The sequence below is a fragment of the Ochotona curzoniae genome, unplaced genomic scaffold (assembly GCF_017591425.1).
Source record: "Ochotona curzoniae isolate NIBS_2020 unplaced genomic scaffold, NIBS_Ocur_1.0 contig_908, whole genome shotgun sequence".
Classification (NCBI taxonomy): domain Eukaryota; kingdom Metazoa; phylum Chordata; class Mammalia; order Lagomorpha; family Ochotonidae; genus Ochotona; species Ochotona curzoniae.
Genome location: NW_024466607.1, coordinates 7,958,318 through 7,982,183, shown reverse-complemented (window position 1 = coordinate 7,982,183; position 23,866 = coordinate 7,958,318). Strand labels below are relative to the sequence as shown.

Sequence of the window (23,866 nt, the reverse complement as noted above, 5' to 3'; positions counted from 1 at the left end):
TCTTGGGACTGGCACAACTACCGTGTGAAGAATCGACGATGGAAGGGGGACACTCAAGGATGGGAGCAGAAAGCCTTGTGGGGTGGTGGGGATGGGATGATAGCCATGGGAGCAAGAGATTGCAAGGCACCCCAGCCCCAAGCCTCGAGTCAGCTCATCCCCAATACAGCCGGGCAACGGTGAGGGTGTTCAGTGAACACGCTTGGCACATTTATTAACCATCAGTCTGTGTCAGCCAGCAGGCGGTGGCAGTGCTGGCCGGGGGGCAGCCGGCACTCACTTGCCATCCACACGTTTGAGCTGCTCCTTGCCGTTGACGGTGACCGACCTGAGCTGCCCGTCTTCCTCCACCTCCACACGCTCCTGTCCATTCTCCACAATGCGCTTGGTGGTGACCTTGTGGCCGTTGATCATCTCCGTGGACGACATGACCGACTTGAAGCCCGAGCCCCCTGAGCCGGAGCCGCCGAAGGAGGTGGAAGAGAAGGTGGTACGGCTGCCCCCACCGCGGCCCAGGGCGTCGAAGGACGAGAAGGCCTCCATGAAGGCAGGGAACTCACCGAAGCCAGCCGAGAAGGCCCCTCGCAGGCCATGGCCACGGCCACCGCGCTCGCTGCTGAACGGGTTATCCCAGAAGTCAAAGGAGAAGGGATCCAGGCCGCCGAAGAACTCGCGGAAGATGTCCTCGGGGTTGCGGAAGGTGTAGCCCGTGTCGAAGGGGCTGCTATAAGGGGTGCCGGCCCCGCCGCCGCCAGCCCGCCAGCTGTCACAGCCCGCGCGGTCGTACACAGAGCGCTTCTTGGAGTCGGACAGCACCTCGTAGGCCTCGGACACCTGCTTAAACTTCTTCTCAGCCTCTTCCTTATTGTCGGGGTTCTTGTCGGGGTGCCAGCGCAAGGCCAGCTTGCGGTAGGCCTTCTTGATGTCCTCGGGGGAGGCGCTCGCCTGCACACCCAGCACCTCGTAGTAGTTGGCCATGTCCAGGGCCTGTGCTGGGAGCCACCAGTGGCGGTGGTGGCGACAGCGGTGGTCTAGACGGTGAAATGGGCCCCGCCCCGGGGGTCAGGGTGGACACGGCTGGTGGGGGTCCCTGCAGCAGCCGCCTTTACCTTTTCATAGTACCCGCTGTCAGGGACAGGTGGGGCCACCGCTGAGAGGGGTGGGGGAGGGGAGCACTGCCGCTGTGTGGCCAGGCCAAGGTGGGCCCCTTTCCAGGGCCAGGGTCTGGTTCTTTGTGACATCAGCTGCTGGGCGGGGCTTCTCCCCACCCACCCACCCACCCGCCCAAGGATCCCAGGCAGCTCAAGCCAGGCATACAGGCTGGCTCAGGCCCATCAGGCAGCTGTGGTCATCCCGGGGTCATGTCAGGGAGATTAGTCAGGCCTCTGAACCTTCTTGGGGGTCCAGGAGCCTGGTGGGCAGCAGAAGTTGGCAGCACTGCTCAGGGCCCCATGGGATGTGTCCATGTAGCCTGATGCTGGGTTGAGAGGGGCTGTGGTCAGACTGGGGTGTGGGTGAGTGTCCCAGAACCCTGCTTTCTCATCCCAGAAGCCTCCTGGCAGTACTGGCATGGTACCCAGCACACATTGGTGAGCAGGGGCAGTGTGTGTTGAATGAAGATGAATCGGAGCCGTGCTTGGGCCCTGACTCCCTCGGAGGAAGATTCGAAGCTGGAGTCACCACAGACTGTAGTGGGCAACAGGTGGCAACACATGTTCTCCCGAAGCCCGGTGAGGAAGTGGGAGGCGGATCCAAAGCTTGCATGAGCAGGGCTTGTGGGTTCCCTGGTGATGTCCCCAAAGAGACAAGACCTCAGAGGTTCCACGTGCGATCCTGCTCGGAAGAAGGGTCCTTCCACGTCATGAACTTTGGGCTATGATGAGGGGACTATCTGGGAAAGTCCCAAGTCCCGTAAGAAGTTCAGAGAAAGCGAGGAAAGCTGCGGACGGAGAGCAGAGGGTGAAGCCGCGAGGGTGCCCGCAGCCCTCAGGCACTAGACCACAAGGACGGACTTTGTCTGTGCAGCCCTGCGTGAGCCCTGGCCTCTGCCCTCGCAGCCTGGAGAACCATGCCACACGTTTCTGCTCGCTGAAGCCACCTGTGTCAGCGTTTTGCCACAATGGCCCTGGAAAGCAGGCGAGGCGTGTGAGGTCATGCCATGTGGCTGGGCATTTGTGCTTCTCTAATTCTTGCTCCCGCTTAGGAAGAGCCGTCCGTGTCTACCTTCAGTTAAGATGGGAGTGGGCTAGGCATCGGTGAGCGATGCCAGCGTGTGACCTGCACACCCTGCGTCACAAAGTCGTAGCTACCAGAGCATTCCTCTTCCCTCCTTCCATCCTTGTCAATTGCCCTCGTATTTCCCTTTCTCCTTCCTTCATGCCTTCCCCTTTCCTCTCTTTTTAAGATTTATTAGGAGAAGCACAGATCTTCCATCTGCTGGTTTCACTGCCCAAATGGCTGCGATGGCCGGTGCTGAGCCAACGCGGAGCCGGCAGCTTGGAGCTTATTCCAAGTCTCCCATGTGAGTGCTGGGTCCAGATGACTTCAGCCTCCTCTGCTGCTTTGCCAGGCCATAGCAGGGAGCTGGATCAGAAGTAGAGCAGCCAGGACTGGGCGTGGGCGGTGATTTAATCTCTTCCTTTTGTAGTTCTGCTGTCTCTCTTTCTCTCTCTCTTTCTCCCAGCACTCATCCATGCTGGGTTCTGGGCACTCCGCAGGGAGGAGGATGCTAACATAACCTGGAGACAAATGCAAGGAGATAGAGGCGTCCCTAAAAAGGGTGACGCTTCAGGTTTTTATGATGACGTCATCCACACAGGCAAATGAGTGGTTACAACGACGATGATGTCAAGAGACAAGGGTCCCAGGGGACACGGGAATCCTACATCCGTTTCCCCCCACCCCAGGTCCAAACTCCCCCCTACTGGCTTCCTGGGGATGCAGGTGGCAACCTTGAGCAAACCCCATGAAGAATTTCCTGATGGTGGCTGGGGTGCCCAGGAAGCTCTGCCCCACACTGACCTTCTCCCCCACCCCCTTCCCATGCTTGGCCTGAGCCCTGCCAGCCCATGGAGGGTCTCTGCAGGAGTCAGCTGTGATGCAGACACAGCCATCACTCCCCACAAGGCCCAGGGCTGTTCCAGGCCACAGAGAAGGGATCCCCGCCCTATGCAGTAGGACTTTTGGGTTTGGGTCCATCCCATGAGAGGACCTGACTCCTTCCTGTCAGGGCTCCTCTGAAGATGGAGACCCTGGCAGGCATGGAGTGATCTCTCCAGTAAAGGAAGCTGTGGACCTTGGAGCTGGGCAGCCGCTTGGTGGCAGCAGGCAGAGCTGAGGTCCTCTTCCGTGTAGGTTCCAGGCTGGGGTCCAGTGGGATTCTGAGGCATCTGGGGAGCCCTCAGGGGAGCCGGTAGAGCAGGTGGCCCAGACCTAGCACCCCCCTCCCCACTCCACTGACTTCTGGGTCACCTTCCTTCTCGGCGCCTCTGTCCTCATTCCCCTCTGGGGTGGCGGCACTTTAGCCTCTGGGAACCCCCTCCCGTCTGGGGAACCAGTCTAGCCTCCTTAGCCTGTGGCTTCTGATGTCCCAGTCAGCCTGGCTGTGTCTGATGTAAAACTCATCCTGGAGCCAACCCCTCTGAGTCATGATTTGAGAAGAAAAAGATCCTGAGTAAACAGGGGATTGCAGGTGGAATTTGACCCAATGCAGAGGAGGCCCAGAGACGGCAGGGCATACCCAAGGTCACACAGCAGTCCCAAGCAGGTCTCCCCAGCAGGCTGATGGAGGCTGATTAGTATTCTGAGCAGCCAGAGGCCCTCTCTGTCTCTGTAATTAATGGAGTGGCTTTTTAAAAGGATTCTAATCAGCCCAGATCCTATCTGCTTATCACTAGCGTTCCTAATTAGATGATCTGGGCAGTCACTTGGGTTAATTCCCTCCAGCCCCCTGCAGCCCTGTCCGGTCTGGGGTAGCCACCCCCGCCCCAACCAGGCCACCCTGGCCCTGGCCAGATGGATACTTCAGGGCTTGCTCACCCCTTCAGGGCCATGGTGCTGTAACTGCATTAACTCCAGGATGGATGGGTGACAGCCATGGATGGATGGGCCACTGGATGGACAGAGTGGCAGGTGAGTGAGGGTCGACAGCTCTGAAGGCAGAAGAGGAACAGCTTATACAGCGGCTAAGAGCTCACTCATCGATCCATTTGGATGACCCAGTGGCCCCGGTTCAAATCCCAGCTTCGCCACTTGCTACCTGTGTGCTCTTGGGGGTGTCCCCTAACCCTCATCTGTGAAAGTTGGGGTGGTAATTGCACCTGCTGAACAGGATTGCTGGGCAGACAGAACTGGGAAAGCAATGATGTAGGAGGTAGACAGACAGTTGGACAAGAGGCCCGATTACCGGTGGGTGCATATGCAAATTGCCCGGCTGATGGGAGGAGGCAGGGTGTGAGTAGCTGGAATGTCTTCCAGAGGTGACATGGTGACTTGATGCGAAGCTGTGGAAAAGACTGAGTCTTCCATGATGACTTCACACGCCTGATGCACCAGAATCCCTCCTCTCTCTGATACCTCTGGGAAGGCTTCAGGTCCAACCTCCCCAGCCAGCAGGGATGGGTGCTGCCCACTGGGATCCCTTCCTGGTGATCCCAGCCCAGGCACGCCCTGACCCCAGGGCCCACATGCTCAGGAGCTGAGCCCTGGCCTCCAATGCTGAGAACTGCCTGTGTAGAGGCATCATTTGTGTCCGTGGGGGCCACCAGCCTAGCACTGGCTGCCTGCTCCCCAGTGCCCTAGTCCCCAACTCGCCTGCTGCCAAGGCTGCCAATGCTGGGCAAGGCTTTGGTCCTAGGCTCTGTGGCTGCTAAGCCTCTAGGGGGAATCTGCCTCCATACTCTCCCTCTACCCTGCCCACATCCGTGAGGCCCTGTAGTGTCTGAGGCAATGGGTTTCCCGGATCCTTCTAGAAAGACTGAGAAGTAAAGAGCCTAAAGTGTCTTACAGTACTAAGGTCTACTTGCAAACCTCAGAGACTCACTGTCCCATCTGCATATCTACCATCCATCCATCCACCTATCCACTAATCCATCCACCCACTCATCTATCCATCCACTCAGCCAGCCAGCCATCCATCTCTCCATCCCTCATTCATCCATCCATTGACCCATGCATCCATCCCCTCGTTCCCCATACATGCTGGGTGACAGGCAGTCTCTCAGGAGCTGGACAAATGTCCGTGTCACAGAACACAGTACAAAGGACGTTGCCCTCATGGAGCTGAGATCCAGTGGGTGAAACACAACGCAAGGTCAGGCAGTGACGGGTGCCGTGAAGGAAAACAAAACAGCACGAGGGCTGAGTGTGCTGTGACGTCTGCCTCGGGGCAGATGGGTGCCACACGCCTGCACGTGCCTGCCTGGGCCCAGAGCCCATGCACGTACACACCCATACACCTGGTCACACGGGCCTGCAGTCCTGCAGCATCTCCAAAGGGGTGGCCCCAGGTGGCCTCCATTGAAGAGCACCTCTGCCCTGGTCTCTCCATGGACCTCCCAGGCCCACTTGCCCAGGGCCCAGTGAACCCTGGGTCGACTGAGAAGGGCCTCTGCAACTGGTCATTTTTGCATTTATTTATGCATTTTATTCTGAAGGCACAGAGAGATCTACCATCTGCTGGGGTATTCCACAAATCCCTACAGCAGCCAGCGCTTGGCCAAGCCAGGAGCCAGCCCTGGAACTCCAAGTCTCCCGTGTTGTGGGGCAGGGTCCTGGATAGCTGAACCCTTACTTGCTGCTTCCCACGATGCACAGGAACAGAAAGCTGAATGGGAAGTAACTCAGGGGTCCAGCACAGTAGCCCTGTGGCTAAAGTCCTTGCCCTAGAGCACCAGGATCCCATATGGGTTCTGGTTTTAATCCCGGCTCCTCCACTTCCCATCCAGCTCCCTGCTTGTAGTCTGGGAAAACAGTTGAGGACAGCCCAAAGCCTTGGAACCCTGCACCTGCTTGGGAGACCCAGACGAGGCTTCTGGCTCCTGGCTTCAAGTCAGCTTAGCACTGGCCATTGTGGCAATTTGGGGAGTGAACCAGTGATTGGAATATCTTTCTCTCTGTATCTTCTCTCTGTAAATCTGACTTTCCAATAAAAATAAACATCTTAAAAAAAAAAAAGACTTTAAACTCGGGGATATGGACAACAAGAGACATGGATGGCAGAAGCCATCAAAAACTGCCTCCCAGGATGCTGCAGTTAACCCTTCAGATTCCCCGTCCTTGTGCTGGCTGGAACTATTGCTGGATTTAGCCATGCCTCTCACCCTTGTGGCCCGACACAGGGTGCTCTGAAGCCTAGGCTGTGGGAGAGGGCACTTCCCACACACATGTGCACATGGGCACAGGCACACACAGCCATGGGGGGAGCATGTGGTTAGCACAGCACCTGGGTGTGTGTTAGAGCGAGGGCTCAGAAGGACTGCCCTCCTGTCAGGATGGCACGTTGGACTTGGACATGGGCAGGCCTTCCAAATGAGGTGGCTGGCTCACCTCACGAAACATTCCAAGGTGAGCTATTCTACATAACTTCACTGTGAACCCCATTTTCAGAGCACACTGCTCTGGGGTGCAGAGTGAATTCACTTCCTAACTCCCTGGTGGTCCCCCAGAGTCACTCCTCTGACCCCACAGGAGAGGCAACAATGACTGGAAATGCTTTATGATCTAGTGGGAGTGGCTACTGGCTCAATGGGGACACAGGCCAGAACAGCCAGAACCCCCCCCATGAGGGGGTTCCATCTCAGGAATCCCACCCCAAAGCCTGCTCGCTGCAGAAGCACCAGCCCTCGAGGAGCGAGAAGGAGCAAGTGCGATGTGTGCTCCCAGCACAGTGGCCCGTCACTCCTCAGGAGAACGGGCAAGCAGAGAAAGCCACAGGGCACACGCCCCATCACAGCACTGCAGAAGTGCCCCTCCCTCTGAGGTTTCTGTGTTGGCTCTTTCAATTCCGCCATCATGGTCAAGTGCGCGAGATCGCCCCTGGGAGCACTCCCTGACAACGGTCTTGGCTCACCCAGACCTCAACCTGGCCTGATCACTGTCTATATGGGTGGGAGCGATGGGCTGCACCCCAGCCTGTCTCCTCTGTCCTTGGATGAGCTGTGCTGGGACTTCCTTGATAAGAAACTCAGAACTCAGGTGTGGCCCACGTTACCTGGCAGCCTCCCTGGTGTGTGCGCCCACAGCCCTCCTGCCAGCCGTGGTTGTTGTATTTGACCTAGGGCAGACATTACTGGAGGGTAGGGATGGACGTGCTTGCTACCCAATCTCAGTGCCGTTGTTGGGTGGGGGAACCATTGGGCGATGCCCTTCTGCCTTCCCCTCTTTATTAATATATAAGTTTGTGCTTGCATTACAATAAACAGACACGCTCCATCAGACTGTCCATGGTGGTTCTTCCTGCTGAACATCATCGCCTTACGCCCTCAATGCTCATGGGTGCCTGCTGGTCAGGAAAGCCCTGAGAGTCAGCCACACATCAAAACCATTCCATGGAAAACTCCCAAAATAAATAGTCCATGAGCTCTGTTCTGGACAGCATGATAATATCGCGTGCTGCCCCCTCTGCCTCCTCCCCGGACGTGACTCATTGCTGGAGTGGCGTGTCCACGCCAGCCAGCCGAGTGTGCGCTACCTGCCCAGCAGTCCCTGGTGGCTTCCTCAGCTCTTGCACTCACTTGTTGCCATCTGAGAGTGCTTCTCTTAAAGTGGCTCCTTACACTTCGGCCATGTGGCCATCTGGGGAATCAATCAGTGGATTAAAGATCTTTCTCTATAACTCTGACAAATAAATCTTTTTAAAATTTGAAAAAAATCTCTTTAAGGCCAGGCACATTATCCTAGAGGTTAAATCTTCACTTTGCATCTGCCTGGATCCCATATGAGCTCCGGTTCGTGTTCTGTCTGCTCCACTTCCCATCCACCACCCTACCTGTGGCCTGGGAAAGCAGATGAGGGTGGCCCAAAGCCTTGACCCTGTTCCTGAGTGAGAGAACCAAAAGAAGCCCCTGGCTCTTGGCTTTGGATCAGCTCAGCTCTGGCCATTGCAGCCACTTGGGTAGTGAACCAGCAGACAGAAGATCTTTCTCTCTGTCCTCCCTGCTTCTCTCTGTATATGTCTTTCCAATAAAAATAAGTAATAAAATCTTTTTTAAAAAACTTTGGAAAAGATTTATTTATCTAGTTAAAGAGTTATAGAGAGCGACAGAGAATCTTCCACCTGCAAGTTCACTTTCCAAACGGATGGGTGGGGCCAAAGCCAGGAACCAGGTCTCCCACGTGAGTGATAGCTACCCAAACTCTTGGCCATCTTTCACTGCTCTCCCAGGCACATTAGCAGGGAGCTGCATGGAGCAGGAAGGACTCGTACTGGGACTCCTATGAAATGCCAGTTTAGGCAATGGCTTAACCTGCTGTGCACAACACCAGTCCCAATGTTACATAATTGAAACCATTTAGAAAGATGGCAGAGCCAGTGTTTAGCCTGCAATGCCAACATCCCTTATGGGTACCAGTTCCAGTCCTGGCTGCTCCACCTCCCGTCTAGCTCCCTGGGAAAGCAGTGGAAGATGAATCAAGTGCTGGACTCCTGTGCCTACATGGGAGACCTGAATGGATTTCAAGGCTGCTGGCTTCAGCTTAGTCCAACACCAGCAATTATAGCCACTTGGGGAGTGAACCAGTGAATGGAAAGTCTCTCTCTCTCTCTCTATCATTCTTTCCCACTCTCTGTCTTACAAGTCTAGGAAAAACAACCAGGAGGCCTCTGGTGCACTCACCCGAAAGAGGAGGTAGCGGATTACAGCGCCAGAAGAGAGGCTGGGAGGAGGTGGGCAGTGAAGCAGCAGAGGGGATGGGCGTGGGGGAAGCCACTGGCGGGACAGGGGCCGTTGCTATGTGGGAACATTTCTTTCCCCAGGGCCCGGGCAAAGGCAGGAGGATCCTGGCCAGCAGCCTCTGGAAGCCAGAAAGCCTGGACCCCAGCCTCACAGCCCCGCCCCCAAGCGGGAGCACCGCACACCTGGCAGGGGAGCGCATTTTCCCAGGGTCACCGGGGGAGCACCGGGCTGGGCTGAGTGGGCCCTTTGGGAGGACAGATGGGTGGAGGATGGGAGCAGCTGCCCAGGGTCTGTCCCCTCTCCTCTCTAGCCCCCATGTGGGGGAGAGATCCTGTTCTGTCCCCTGCAGACCCTGTCCCTACTCCCCAGTCTCCATCCTTGCTCCAACCAGTGCTGTTTGACCAGCTGTGTAAGAGGAGTGATCTGTGGGGCTCTCCCCGAGTGGGGGCGGGAAGCAAGGAAATACTAAACTCTCCCCCCACATACACACACAGCTGGGAATACCCCCTTGACACTGCCCACGCCCTGGCAGCCTTTGGTTCTGGGGAAGAAGGAACAGCAGAAAGGGCAAGCAGTTTTTGCCCAGGTTCCCTCCACCCCCTGGAGGCATGGAGAGGGCTTGGGGGTTCAAGCTGCCCAGTAGGGTTGCCCAGGGAAAGCCAGGGCAGGGGATGCCCCAAGCCAGGCCTTGACATGGATCCAAGCCCTCGGACCATCTTCCACTGCCTTCCCATGCACAGTAGCAGAGAGCTGTGTGTGGGAATTAGAGGAGCCAGAGCTCAAACTGGCACCCGTATGGGGATGCTTACCTCACAAAGCAGAAGCTTAACTTGCTATGCTACAACAGCAGCCCCAAAAGTGGATCTTTGCATCTAGAAATGTGGCATATTTTGCCAAACTGTCTTTCGTTCTGCTGTGAAACTATTCTATTTATTTTAATTGTTAAAACTGTTAAACCACATTACAGAACATTTGGAAAATGGGAGAAAGAAGAAGGAAAAATCATCTTTCGCATAGATGCCACTATTTGGAAATACTCGGTGCAAATTCTTTCCATTCAAGTGTCGTAATTACTGCCGTAATTACTGTTGTTTAAGTAGGCGGCATGAGGCACATTCTTTTTGTTGCACAACCACCATCATCCCTCTCCAGAATCTGTCCACCTTCCAAAGCTGCAACATTGTCTCTGGTCACCTGGAGCTCTCCACCCTCTCCCTACCTCCAGCCCCAGTCATCCCCTGCTCTGCTTTCCTGCACCGGGACTCTGATCGCCCTAGGGACCACTTAAAAGTGGAATCCAGGGGATGCAGCTATGGCTCAAATGGCTAATCCTCTACCTGGAAACGCCAAGATCCCATATGGGTACCAGCTCATGTCCTGGCTGCTCCATTTTGCATTTTGTATCTACTTCCCTGTTTGTGGCCTGGAAAAGCAATGGAGGATGGCCCAAGTCCTCGGGACCCTGCCACCCCATGGGAGACCCAGAAGAAGCTCCTAGCTCCTGGCTTAGCCCCGCCACTGTGGCCACTAGGGGAGTGAGCCAGGGAATGGAAGATCTTTATCTTTCTGCTGCTCCTTCTCTCCGTAAACCTGCCCTTCCGATAAAAGTAAATCTAAAAAACAACAAAATAAAATAAATCTTTAAAAATGGAATCAATACCATCCATCCTTTGATGTCTAGTTTAGCTCACTTAGCACCATGCCATCCAGAATCATCTGTGTGGAACTTTTTTTTTAACTCAGCTTTTTAAGGCTGAGTAATTACCCAATTAAGGATGGACTCTGACTTGTTTAACCACTCATCTATGAGTGGAGTTGCGGTGTCTTTACCTCCTTTTTCTTATATAGATTGATTTGAAAATTAGAGTTACAAAGAGAGGGAGAGAGACAGAGATCTTCCATCTGCTGGTTCATGCACCAAATGGGTCCCCATGGTGGGGAATGGGCCAGCCTAGAGCCAGAAGCCAGAAATCCCTGTGGGTCTCCCACATGGACAGCAGGACTCCAAGTACTTGAGCCATCTTCTGCCGCCTTCCTAGGCACAAGAACAGGGATCTGCATCAGAAGCAGAGCAGCTGGGACTCAGACCAGCGCTATGCTGTGGGGAGCCAGCATCACAGCTGGCGGCTTACCACACTGCCCCACAGCACAAGCCACTGTCTCTGCCCTTTGACTGTGGGTGATTGTGCTGCTTTGAAACACCTGTGCCAAGCTCCGAGTGAGTCTCTGGGGTGTTTACTCCCCCTCCCCCTTTGGTGAGCATTTACAGGTGCCGTCCCACGTGAGCCTGTCACCCACCGTGTAGCATGGCCCTTCCATCTTGTTCAGAAACTTGTCTGCATCTAGAAGGTTTCCTCCCACAGGCGGAAAGGACACTGTGTGGTGTGCAGTGTCACTGCATTGATCTATGGGGACCCAGCTTGGTTTGCAGACTGAGTTTGTAGTGCATCTCAACTCCTCAGCAGGAGAGGTGTGGTGTCCCCAAGGTGCAAGGAGGAGTGGGAGGCCCGGAGAGTGGGGGTTTGGGGGAAGGCCAAGGACCTTGAGAGAAAGCATTGGCCTTGCATCTGAGAGACGCAGTAAGGGTCTGGCCCTCGCGCCTGTTTGTTTATTAATTTGGAGAACCTCTTAATCTAAAATCAACTGTGACTCATTCCTAGTCCTGCAAAGGACCACGCAGCCCCCCGACTGAACTTGCCCATTTGTGGCACAGGGCCCCCCAGGAGAGGTCCCCGCTCACACAGGGCCACAGTGACTGGAACCCACATGACTTCCAGAAACCTCCTGTATCATCCATTGTCACATAAATAATAGAATCTAGTTATTTTCTGGGCCCGGCGGCATAGCCTAGCGGCTAAAGTCCTCACCTTGAACACGCCAGGATTCTATATGGGCGTCGGTTCTAATCCCGGCTCCTCCACTTCCTGTCCAGCTCCCTGCTTGTGGCCTGGGAAAGCAGTCGAGGACGGCCCAAAGCCTTGGGATCCTGCACCCATGTGTGAGATACCCAGAAGAAGTTCCTGGATCCTGGCTTTGGATCAGCATAACATTGGTAGTTGCACTCACTTGGGGAGTGAATCATCGGATGGAAGATCTTCCTCTCTGTCTCTCCTCCTCTCTGTATATCTGACTTTCCAATAAATAAATAAAAATCTTAAAAAAAAAAAGAATCTGGTTATTTTCCTCTGCTTATTTCTTACAGGTTTGAATCTGTAAGGTTTGTGATCACAGCATCCTGTGACACACATACACACTTTCTGAATTTTCTGACTTATTCTGCTGGTCTTTGCTTGTCAGTCTTTTCAGATGGAATCATTTTATCATTTTGCATAAAACTCACATAAAACCAATGACACTTGGCACAGAGTGGGTTTGGTCTTCCAGCGCCTTTGGGGCCGCCCGCCTCAGCCCAGCCCTGCCTGCCTCGGTGCCTCCCTTTGCTGTCGCTCAAGTCAGTGCCACCAGCAGGCTCACATTCCTCACTCCTCCCGGACATTTTTCTCCTGGGGCGAGGCCCAGTTTTGCAGTTCTGGGGAAGGGCGAATAAGATGGTTCCTTCTCTCTCTCTCTTTTTTTTTTCTCTCTTTCTGGGAAGGTCACCAGCAGGCAGAAGGTAGGGCTGCTCCCTGAGGCTTACCAAGGATACTTGGTTTCTTCCTATGGGAAAATGGGAGGACTGAGCCAAGCCTGGAAAGTGGCCGAGCAAGAGGAAGGGAGGAAGGGCCACGGAGCCCAGCCGGCCAGCCAGCCCCACCTGGGTGCAAACAGATGGAACAAAAGCTGACCCCACCCCGGCAACCCTGGCGCCAGACCCGCAGAGCCCAGGCAGCCGCTGCTGGGCCGCATGCCGGGGCCCTTGTCTGGAAGTTTTGCGACCACAGAATTACACCTGCATGATGACTGGACAGTGAGGGCTCCGTGAGGAACCTCAAACTCCTGAGCCCTCGCCCTATTCCCAATGCCACAGCCCCCTCGGCCCCTCCTCCCAACTCTGCCTCCTGGTCAGAAACAGCCCCTGCCTGCCAGAGTTTGTCCACAAAACTTGGGCGTTGAGGTATCGTTCCGCCACCCACACACTGGGAGTGGAAGCTTGCAGGATGAAAATGGAGGAGCCTGCAGAGTGGGCACCCAGCATGCCCCACAAGCCAGTGAGGATCTCAGGGGATGGAAGAGGGACAGGCATAGTCCCTTCGCTCTTTTGTGTTTTTCTAAGGAGTCGTTTATTTTTATTGGGAAAGCAGAGTTACAGACAGGAGAGACAGAAAGAAAACTCCCGCCTTCTGGTTCACTCTCCAAGTGGCTATAACACCTAGAGATGGGACAATCTGAAGCCAGGGGAGCCAGGAGCTTCTTTCGGGTCTCCTTTGTGTATGCAGGAGTCCAAGGACTTGGGCCGTCCTCCACTGCCTCCCCAGGCCATAAGCAGGGAGCTGGATGGGAAGTGAAGCAGCCTCCAAGACTTAAACCGGTGTTCACATGGAATACCAATGCTGCAAGTGAAGGCTTAGCTTCTTACACCACCATGCCAGCCTCCTCCTCCCCCTTCACTGTTGAAGCTGTTGTGACGGGGACAAGGAGTGCACCCACCCCAGGACCTGACACTGGATGTTCCCAAAGCACTGGTCGATGGGGGAAGGGAACTAAGCCAAGGGAAGCAACAAAGACAGAAACAGGGATGCGGGCTAGAGGGCAGAGGCTCTTGGGATATTCGTTCTGAGTTCCAGCCTCTGGCCTCAGGTTGTAGGCTCTGGATTTGGAATTCTGGGCTCTGGAACCCGGGGTTCCATTCTTGGGTTCCATGGCCTGGCTGCTGAGTTTCGGTTCCTGACTGGCAGGCTCTAGGTTATACAACTATATATTCTATATATTCTAGACTCTGACCTTTGAGCAGTAGATTTTGGGACAAGTGTTGGAGGGCCTGCAAGAAGTCACAAACGCCCCCACCCTGAAAACCTAGGCTGTAAGGCCGTCAAAGGTAGGGATTTCTGTGTCTTTCTCCAGTCTCGGTGTCCAGGAGCTATTCAGCAAGCCCATACCTGTGCACACTGGAACGGTCAGTCACGTAGGCGCTCCAGCCTGCAGCCATGGCCATCCCTGCCCTCGCTGCGCCTGCAGCTGGCCGGAAGGGGAGAGGCCAGAAAGCCCTGGGGCTGCAGCAGGGAAAGAGGAGTGGGCCTAGGGTCCGCAGGGGCTTTAGGCCCCTCCGCTCTGGGGGCCCAGCCTACAGGGAAAGACGTGAGGGAGGCAGAGACCCCCAAGGCACAAAGTGTCCTGAGGTGAGTGGCTGGGGAAATCCAACTCCATCCTGATGGCTGGTGTCTCCCCCAGGACTGCGGCCTCCCCAGCCAGTATGCCCCCACACCACACTCTAGATGAATTCAAGCAAAACCTCCTGGCCCAGGACACCAAGACCTGAGGATCAGAAATCTAATCCGCAGGGAAGCTGCTGACCAGAGAAACTGGTCAGAAGCTGCTGACCATCGTGAGAGCTGGTGGAGCAAGATGATGTCAGAGCATGATCAGAGAAGCGGGCCTCACACCGACTGACAGGCAAGGGGTCTCGGGGACCACAACAGCCAGCGACCGGCCAGGGACATGAGTGACCAAGGATGTGAGCACTACTCCTTGCTGCCCAAAGGTCTAACAGAGGCTGGTGACCAGCCTCGGGGTCTGGGGTCGCAGGTCCAGACAGCGTGACCAGAAGAGCTGGGCATGAGCTCTTGGGGACCACAGCCCTGAGGATCAGAGAGACCTCAGAACTGGTGCCAGAGAACTTGGCCATCAGTGTCACTGGGGACCACACTGGGAAGAGGATTCTATAACCAGAGGTCCTGCCCTCCTCAGAGAGAAGGGACTGCAGACCGTGGTGATAAGACATCGCGTGACTGGAGACCCCATCTTTAAGCATCCTTCATGAAAACCACCACCAACCCCCAACGCCGGCCAGCATGCTGCTCACCAACAGCAGGACATCGTCATGGGGTAAATGGGTGTCAGAGACATGGCTGAGAAGAGATACAACAAACATACCACGGGCACGGCGAGTACTGGGAGGCACTGGTGACCAGACCTCTCACTGGTCAGAGGTATTGATGAGCTACTGGATTAGCTGTCGGTGGGTGATCAGCTGTTGGAAATCCGAGTGCTCAGATGGAGCACAGGTGACAGCAGTCAGGGGCATCTGGGAGTAGACGGTGGCCAATGGACGGGGATATTGGCGATCAGGTGTCAGGAGCCAGAGCATGTCAGCATCTTGGGAGGAGCCAAGTGTGGGTGCAGTCAGTCGCTGCTGGGTGCTGCAAGAGCCCCCCGCCCTTCCTGGCACCCACGGGAACCCTGCTGAGTTTTAAGGAAAGGACGCTCCCTACACCTGCCTGGTAGGCATCCAGCACTAGGACTCCATGAGGAGATGGGGGGCATTCAGAGGAGGGGTGTCAGGGTCTTCCCATCCCAGAAGCCCATCTCCCCCACCTCCTCCTCAGCAGCAGGAGCTGCAGCCCTTGGCGCGGGGAGGGCAGGGGGAGGGGGCGGACCCCCAAAACATGCCAGGCCATTCACAAAAAGTATTTTATTATTCTTAACAGTATTCACTTTAGAGGAAGAGGAGGAGCGCATACAATCTTTACAGACAATATATAAATGTTGTACATAATTAACAATAACTTAGTTCACTAATCCAAAAATAAAAACAAGCCAAATAGAACATAAAAACAGAAAATACTGCCGATTCCTCTGTTTCTGCGGATGAGTATAAAATAAGTTACTTCTGGCTGTGGTGCGCCCCGCCGTGACTCGCCGGCCCGTATTGCACTTGATCATGCATCAGCACAAACCCTCGTCCTGCACCCCGGGCCACCGCACCCGGCCCAGCCACCGCTGCCAACGGAATCGAAGCTCAGGACACGTTTATGTACAGCTGTACCTTGGGAAGGAGCCAGGCAGCCGCAGCAAAGCAGAACCCCAGAACCTCGGCGCCCCTCAACTTCTGCCTTTGCCAGCAGCCCATGGGGCCGCCCCCACAGCCCCACCCCAGCCTCCCCACCAGGGCTGCAGGATCCAAGCACTGTTCCAGATGCTATTGCAAAGCGCCAACCTCGGTCTGCAGCGCCATTCCCTTCCAGAGCCCGGCTTCTGCAGCCGCGTACGATGGACTGGACTCCAAAAAACAGAGTTTTAAAAATAAAACAACTAACTCATCAGTGAGTTAAGCTTATGTAGGTTCTTCTTCTTCTTCTTCTTCTTTTTTAATAATGTTTTTCCTTTTGTCTCAGAGTGGGAGGGGTAGAGGGATCTACAGAAAAAAAAAAAATTGTATATACAGGGAGAGCAGGGTTCACCTGGCAGAAGACGGGGGCCCGTGGAGGGGACCCGGGTCATACCAGCTTTGGCCTTGTCCAAGCCAAGGGAGCGATCTGGAGACATTTCCCCTTTCAAGAAAATGTTGTTTCCTTCCTGTGACCCAGCCCTGGCCTGGGAATCGGTGCTGGACCGCCCGCGATTGTCTCTGCCTGCCGTCTAGGGCCTGGCCGCCAGGGCTCAGGACTCGCCCTCCCCCGGCTACCAACCCCTCAGGCCTCAACCCAGTTCAGCGGTCTGGGAAACAGAAGCCCAGAGGAGGAGAGGGGGTCTCAGGCTGAGGTCCCACAGATCTGCCCCTCTAACCCTGGCAGGTGGATGGGCCCCAGGCAAGAACCAGGAAATCATGGAAACAGCTCATACCTCTGAGTCCTCGTTAGAAACAAGCAAAATAAATTATTTTTGCCTACTCCTTTTTCTTCCAAAATAACATTTTCTTTGGGCATCCTCTGCCCCCGTTTCTGGCCCCAAGTGGTCCTGTGAAATGCTGTGCGCACAGTCGTCCATGAAGAAATCCCAGCCAGGCAGCAGCCATGTCCACAGGTGGTCTGCCATGGCCCAACTGGGGCTATTCACAGTAACGGCCCCCAGGCTGGCACAGAGCCCTCTCTGGACGGGCAGCGGGGGGGCTTGGCTCCAGCTGGGCTGGCAGGAGTGGCCTTGGTCTGCAGGGAGGGCTGGGCAGCTACAGGTTGGTGCAACCATCCTGGGAGCACCCAGCCTCTCTCTGCCATGACCACCGGTCATCCAACGGGAGGCTGTCCCCTAGCCCATGGCAGTCACCATGCTGGATGGGTGAGGGTGGCCAAAAGACAGGCTCGAGGAGGGGTGGATGGGCGTCGGGGTGGGCAGGATGTGTCCCGAGTGGCTGAAGGGCGGCAGGTGGCCCACAGGCGCCATGTGTCCGGCCAGCGCAGCCGCACTGAAGGGCGACGACTTCTCCTGCATGCACTTGGACAGCTCCTCGAAGCACTCGGCCCCTTTCTTGCTCTTCTTGGATTTGTTGGACATCTTCCGGTTCCGGGTCTGGATCCCTTCCTTCTTCATGGTCAGCGGCCTGTTAACCTAGGGGCAAACGCAGATGGCTTCAGGGTTCAGGGTTCCTTGCCCAGAAAGATCCATCCCCTCAACCTCCAGCTGTTTCCACATGGGACAAAGGCAGCCTGGCCGAGGGGTTCCGGGAAGCCCACAGCACCTCTGGCCCAGTGTCCAGATGCAAACGGCAGGTGCCCCTTTACCAGCAGTCACCCTGTCAGGAAGGACACCCAGTGGCTTATGCCATCACAGCTGGTCACTGCCTGCCAGGGTTAGGGTTAGCAAGAAACTGGGCCTAGGAGCTGGAGCCGGAACTCAAACCGCTGTCCCCGCCCCCCCCCGACATTTTTTTTTTTAACAGAGATACCACCTCCCCAGGCCTTGGGGGGGGGGTGGTCTCCCCGCCAGCCCGATCCGTCCCTGGCGTTAAGGGCTAGTCCCGAGGGCAGCGGTGGCGGCTTCCCAAGCCAAGCCAAGCTGGATATTGTGACTGGGGCCTCTGGCCTGGCGGCACAAAGAGCAGAGGTCCCCAGGGAGGGGCGGGGCGCACTCACATTGTGCAGCTTGTAGTAGAGGCCACAGGCATTGCACACGGGGTCCCCGTTAGCGTTCCTGCGCCATAAGGTGGTGGTCGTCGTCTGACAATTCGCACAGCAGGTGCCTGCTCTCCTGGCAGCCGACTGGGAGGGGTGAGGTGGCGTCAACAGGCTGCCTCCCACGCCCCCCGCCTCGACCTCCCTCCCCAGCCCACACGCTGACCCCCTCCCTTTCCTGGCCTCCGCCAGCTCTGCCCAGGAGTGCTGAACCTCACAGGGGAATCAAGACCCGAGGCACTGCAGAACTTGAGAACCGAGCAAGTCCCGACTCACACAACTTCCAAAGAAAGAACCCTCAGAGCCCGAGCTCAGAATCAAGACAATTGCAAAATCGAGAAGGAAAAACTAGCCATTTCCCTCAACTGCTGAGCCACCCAATTCCACCAACAGGGAAACTGAGGCCATAGGACAGTGCCCTGGTTGGGCTTGGGGCCCCTGGCTCTGAACCCAGTTGCGTCTCCTCCAGCCAGCTTCCCTAGGGCCGGGGACCCTGCGGGCAGCCCAGCAATGGCTGGGGGAAGGGCTCGGGATAGAACCGGCTGGAATACCAGGTAGGCCCACACAGCCAGCCACCAACCAGGGCTTATTTAAGCTCAGACCAAATGCAGCGCAACAAGATGAAGAATTCCTTGACACTAGCCACGTTGCCTGTGGTCAGGCGTCCGATGTGGGGAGAGGCGGCCACGCTGGACAGACATCTATCCTGCCCCGGGGGTCCCCAATGTCAGAACGCTCCAGGTCCCACCGGAGCAGGGTCCCAGGTTAAGGAGTTTCTACCCCAGAGAACAGACACCCTCCTGGCTAACCCTCCTGGTGCCTAACAGTGCCCTGTGGGAAAGCATCCCGCAGCCAGGGTGGAGGGAGCTGAGGCCAGGAGAGTTGGGAATGGCCCCAGGGCCCAGCCAAGCCAGGGACCGAGGGGGACTAGGAACTGCAGCCTGCAGCCGGGGCGGGGAGGGACCGGGTGAGTAAGCGGCCTGAAGCTGGAATTCTGACTCAGGGGCCAACAGCGTATCCTCCCCCCTACACACACACACACACACACACACACACACACACAGCGGCCTCACCCCACCCCGCCCTTGCTTGGGGGGCGGGGAGGGAGTGGGTAGACAGGGCCCCCAAAGCAGGGGGACGATTTAAGCCCTCATAAATCACTTCAACCTGAAAAAAAATATATTTATTATTCTTAGCATTTTGCGCATTATTTGCAGAGCAGAGGGTATTAGAAATTTCAAAACAGCCCAGCGAGAGGCAGGCCTGAGCGAGGAGACTCTACAAACTGGCCGAGTCCGGAAACAGATACACGGAGTTTCCTTATCTTCAGCCTGCAGATGTCCGGATAGGAAACTCGGGCAGGAGATCCGAAAGGGCATTTTTTTTTAAATCACTCAAATGAAAATACACAGTATAGGTGACTCCATGGAAAAATAATAAAGAGCAGGTTTTTTTGGTGGCTGGTGTGAGTGTGTATTTTATTTAAATAAGCAAGAGGAGATGGTTGAGTTGGAAAGCCAGGGGGAACAGTGCCCAGGACTGACCATGGGGGAAAAGTACTTCATGGGTCTATTTTTTTTTTTCAAAGAGTTAAACTAGGGGCCAGAGGGACACGTCCAGGCCCACGGAAGATGGCCCCTGGGATGCCCCACTTGAGGGTACCAAGTGGGCTGAGATTCAGCCAGAAAGAAAAAGGACCAGCCCCACTGCCGCCACTGCAGTGATCTGAATGACACATTCCACCTGCGAGGGCTCTCGGGTTGTCACCCCTCGGAACTTTACAGCCAGCTCTTGCCTATCCCCATCGGTGTCCCCCTGTGCGCGCCAGGCGGGCAGCCCCCTCCCCAATCCCACATCCCCCTGAGGCCCACAAGGCTGTGCCTACCAGTCTCCGTTTGGGCTTGATCAGCGGCCGGTTCTGCCCGTTCATCTTGTGGTAGAGCCCGCAGGCGTTGCACAGGTAATGCCCGGTACCGTCCCGCCGCCACAGAGGGGTGGCTGTGGCCCCGCAATTCACACACTCCCGACCTTCTGAAGGGGGACAGGGCGAGACAAGATTATGGGGAGGGAACCAGGACACGGGATGGCTGCCGCTCAGCTGTGCAGAGCCCAGGGACCCAGCGAGGGGCCTGGAGAGAGAATTCAACGCAGTCCCTGGGTGGTGCCTGGCTCCACCTGCACGTCCCAAGGGCTGCTCTTCACTCAGTGTCAAGGTCCCCACTTTGACCTCCCTCCTCATTCCCCAGCTCAGTTTGTCTCCTCTCCCGCCCGTGCCTTCTGCCCCTGCGACTTTCTGCTCTGGGTCCAGGGGCAGAAGGCAAAAGTTCTTGGGCCCCCAACTTCTCTCCCTTTCTTCTGACAGTTCCCCTGGGATCAAGCCCTGCACTGGAATCGAAGTTGTCAGTCTTTAAAATAAAATTGAAAACGAGGCTCTTTCACTTTTAAACTCGGTGACCTTGTTTTGTTTGCTTTGTTTTGGGGTTTGCTTGTGTGGGTTTTTTTTTTTTTTCGTTTTGTTGAAAGGCCATCTGGAATTCAAATAAAATGGGAAGCTAACTCGTGAGAAAAGACTTAAGAAATCAAGCCGGCTGGGCCCTAGCAGAACTGGCCACCGCATTCCTACTCGGAGCGCAGTGCGTGTGTGCAGGGGTGGCACCGAAAGGGAACTGGTGCTGGAGGGCAGCGGGAAACGGGGAGGTTGTTGGGGCTGAAGTAGGCAGCCTCAACCCAGAGTCACCCAGGAAATTCTTCCTGACTTAGTCGAAATGACCAGTGGTTGCTTGACTCACGGCGAAAAGTTTAGGAAATCTTTCCCCCTCCCCTTGCTATGAACAGCAGGACCCCAAGCTAGCCTCGGGTGAGTGCTGCCAGCAAGATTCCTGGGCGACTGCTCCCTGGCTCCAGCCGGTCGGTCGCTGCCGGCAGGTGGAGGGGTACGGGTACCCGCAGCTCCAACCCCCGACTGCAGCCCTCCCAGAGCTCCGGCTGGAGCTAGTCCTAAGAATTCTGCTTTGGGGCAAATCTCCCAAGGAGATCATGAGGCATCGAAATCCCAAGATCGGGCTGATTAAGTCGGAGAACCGGATTCCTTAAGGGCCTGGGACCTCTGGAGTGCCTGAAGCTCGCGCACGCACACACGCTGTCGCGTACGCACACGCACGCAGTGTGGCTTCTCTTGCCCATCCCCTGCGCTCCCGCACACTCCGTCCTAAGATGGCTCGAATTCTCACTTTAAGATCTGGCGAGGGCAAAGGGGAATTCCCCTTCTGCCTCCTCGTTCTGGTCTGGCAGTGGCCAGCCTTGGAGAGAGGGAGGGGAGGGGTGTGGGCAGGGAACTGGCCTTGGGCAGCCACCAGGAACACTTAAGAATAGGGGGAAAGTTTTAGGATCCTCCTCTCCCTGAGATATTCGAGCAGTCTCAAATATCTGCCAGGGGCAATCAGAGAGGAGTATCGCCTATCCTCAGAGCCCCCTCTCCCAAACCACAGCCCACCCCAAGGGCACAGACTGCTTGCCGCCCCCCCTTCCCGCCCGCCTTCCAGGAAGAGTTTCTGCGCGCTGGCCTTTACCTGAGCAGGATCGTGCTTTGCTGCGCTGCTTGGGGGTGAAGCTGGAGGCTGGGCCACCCAGGAAGCCTCCCGGGTGGAAGAGGCTGCTCCCGTAGTCGTGGGCGGCAGCTGGCACATAGGAGGGATATGTGGGGATGGGGTGGTGAGTGGCAGGCTGGGTGCCCATGGCGGCCAGACCTGGGCGGAGAGGGCTACCGCCTTCCATCTTCATGCTCTCGGTCAGCGACACCTGGTACTTGACGCCATCCTTGTCCTCCCCCCGGGCTGCACTACCTCCTGCAGAAGAGGAGGCTGGCGAGGCGGCCCCCGTGGTGCTGGGGTCTGGGGAAACTTCTTTGGGTGGTGTAGGGGGAAAGCCAAAGAGATGAGATCCAGAGTGGGCTGCAGTGGGGGTGAGGGAGGCCACGGAGCTGCTGCTGCTGCCTCCTCCGCCTCCGCCAGCCCCTGGGTACACAGAGAGCGGGCCTCCGGGCCCTGCAGCGGCTGAGGGGTGTAGCGGAGTCTTGGAGAAGGGGCTCACGGTCCAGGGGTTGTGATGGTGAGCAGCAGCTGCAGAGAGGGCCGCTTTGCCTCCGTCCAGCCAGGGTAGACCCGGGCTGTGCAACAAGTGGGGCCGGCACACCTGGCCTCCAGTAAGACGGGCTGCAGGGGGAGGAAGGGAGAGCGGCTCAGGGAGGCTCAGATGCGCGGGGCCCCAACTCCAAAACCCAGTCAACAGTGACTCCCAGCTCCCGCAAAGACCACCAGAAACACAACATGCCAGTCCTTGTGCCCATCAGGAATGTCCCGCCGAGGCAACAGGGGCCTAGCAGCGACAGGGCCCCCAGTGAGCCCTCAGGAGCCAGGTGGAAAAGGCAGGGAGCCCCGTGGGCCCCAGATCGCCCCCCCCTCCACGAAGCGAAGGCCCCCTCCTTTCCCTGTCCCCATTTCTCAGCTGCTCTGAGTCCTGCAGATCCAACATCCGGGAAGCAGACAGTCAGGGCCCTCCTCCCTTCCCTCGCCTTGGCCTCCAGCCGTCTGCAACTCCCCCTTCACCCGCGGGCCCCGGGCTCACCATGCGCGGGGCTGTAGGAGACGCGTGCCCGCGCGTGGGCCGGGTTGGCATAGTAGGGGTTGCCCTGCGAGTCGAGGTGGTTGAAGAAGACGTCCACCTCGTCAGGGGGCAGTAGCTGCGCAGGTTCCATGTAGTTGTGCGCCAGGCCCGGGTGGTGTGAGTCGGGGTGCTGCGCGTTCAGCACGGCGGGGTGCGCCATCCAGCGCGGCTGCTCCGGCGCCACCTCCATGGCCGAAGGCTCAGGCTTTAGGCGGAGACGGCGTCGGCCCTGAGCGACGGAAGGGGGCGTGAGGGGCGCCGCCAGCCCGCGACACACACACACACACACACACACACACACACTCCCCACCCCCGGCAAGTGTTCCACTGCGCGCGGCGTCCCGCACGCCAACTGGGCCGCAGCGGAGTCCTGCGGCGGACCAGTCCCCGGCCCGAGGACTGGGCAAGGCTCAAAACGAAAGGAAGGCGGGGGAGGGCGTCCAGCCCCGCACACTCACGTGGCGACCCGCAGCCCCAGAGCCCCAGACCCGTGAACTCGGGGGTCGCGCACAGACACTCGTTCCGACGTCGGTGACCCCAAAACACGCAGGCACAGAGAGCGGCGCCCCGGACGGGAGCTCTCGCTGGGCCCCCGCCCTCCGGGACACAAACACAGAAAGGTCGGCCAAAAGTTGGGGCCAGGCCCCCTCTGGGGCTGCGTGCTCCCGCCGACAAGCACGCAGGCACGCACCAACGGCGCGGGCGGCACCGCTGACCCGCGCGCCCCAAATGCGCTCAGGAGCCTGTGACCGAGAACCGGCACCCACTTTCTCTCCGAGGCGCACCGAAGCAGGAGACCGCCAGGTCCCATGCCCAAGCCCCACAACACGGCTCGTAGCCCCCCACCCCTCCTCGCAGAAGCTATAAAAGACACAGCCCCCCCGGCCGGCTCTGGAACCCCAAACTTACAGGCTCAGCGCCGCGGGGACGAGAGGCACGCGGGAGCGGAGCGCAGGGTGCTCGGGCGCGCCAAGCCCAGGGGACGGCGCGTCGGGAGGCTGGCAGGGCTCAGGGGGTAGGGGCAGCGGGGGGCAGCGCGCGCCTCGGCCTCGGGCCCGCCCGGCTCCGGCCCCTCGGCATCCTCCGGCCGCCCTGGCGCCAGCTGCCGACTCCTGCACAGACATGAAGCGGGGGCCGCGCACGCCTAAGAAGCCAGCGCCAGCCAATCAGCGCCGCGCGCCGCCCAGCCTCCGCCCCCCATTGGCTGCGCCCGAAACTCCCGGGCCGCGGACACCGGGACTGACCGGCGGCCGGCCCCCTCCCAGCGCCCTCCCGGCGGCCCCTGCTGCCAACGCCGCCCGGGACCCCCGGCCCCCGGCCCGCCCC

General features: G+C 57.3%; 2 protein-coding genes across 3 annotated transcripts; both read right to left on the bottom strand.

Annotated features, from left to right (window-relative positions):
* Window positions 1-253: 253 nt before the first annotated feature.
* On the bottom strand, window positions 254-980 carry DNAJB8 (DnaJ heat shock protein family (Hsp40) member B8). The gene has a single exon (XM_040994915.1). The coding sequence runs from the start codon at window positions 976-978 to the stop codon at window positions 277-279; it is 702 nt and encodes a 233-aa protein (XP_040850849.1). The 5' UTR covers window positions 979-980; the 3' UTR covers window positions 254-276.
* A 14,467-nt stretch (window positions 981-15,447) lies between these two features.
* Window positions 15,448-23,559, bottom strand: GATA2 (GATA binding protein 2). Of its 2 annotated transcripts, none has more exons than XM_040995302.1 (6): window positions 23,450-23,559; window positions 22,502-22,769; window positions 21,448-22,089; window positions 19,764-19,909; window positions 17,840-17,965; window positions 15,448-17,315 (listed from the first exon to the last, which is right to left on the bottom strand). In XM_040995302.1, the coding sequence occupies exons 2-6, from the start codon at window positions 22,728-22,730 to the stop codon at window positions 17,016-17,018; spliced, it is 1,443 nt and encodes a 480-aa protein (XP_040851236.1). In that variant the 5' UTR covers window positions 22,731-22,769; window positions 23,450-23,559; the 3' UTR covers window positions 15,448-17,015. The 2 variants fall into 2 exon arrangements, with proteins under 2 accessions (XP_040851236.1, XP_040851237.1); XM_040995303.1 differs by having other exon boundaries at window positions 19,764-19,906.
* Between the last annotated feature and the right edge of the window lie 307 nt (window positions 23,560-23,866).

Excerpts from the sequence above, each read along its gene's own strand:
- DNAJB8 (XM_040994915.1), bottom strand. The coding sequence starts at position 978 with ATGGCCAACTACTACGAGGTGCTGGGTGTGCAGGCGAGCGCCTCCCCC.
- GATA2 (XM_040995302.1), bottom strand. The coding sequence starts at position 22,730 with ATGGAGGTGGCGCCGGAGCAGCCGCGCTGGATGGCGCACCCCGCCGTG. Across the intron at positions 19,910-21,447 it reads CAAAGCACGATCCTGCTCAG|AAGGTCGGGAGTGTGTGAAT; the intron begins GTAAAGGCCAGC and ends GTCCCCCTTCAG. Across the intron at positions 17,966-19,763 it reads TCAAGCCCAAACGGAGACTG|TCGGCTGCCAGGAGAGCAGG; the intron begins GTAGGCACAGCC and ends CACCCCTCCCAG.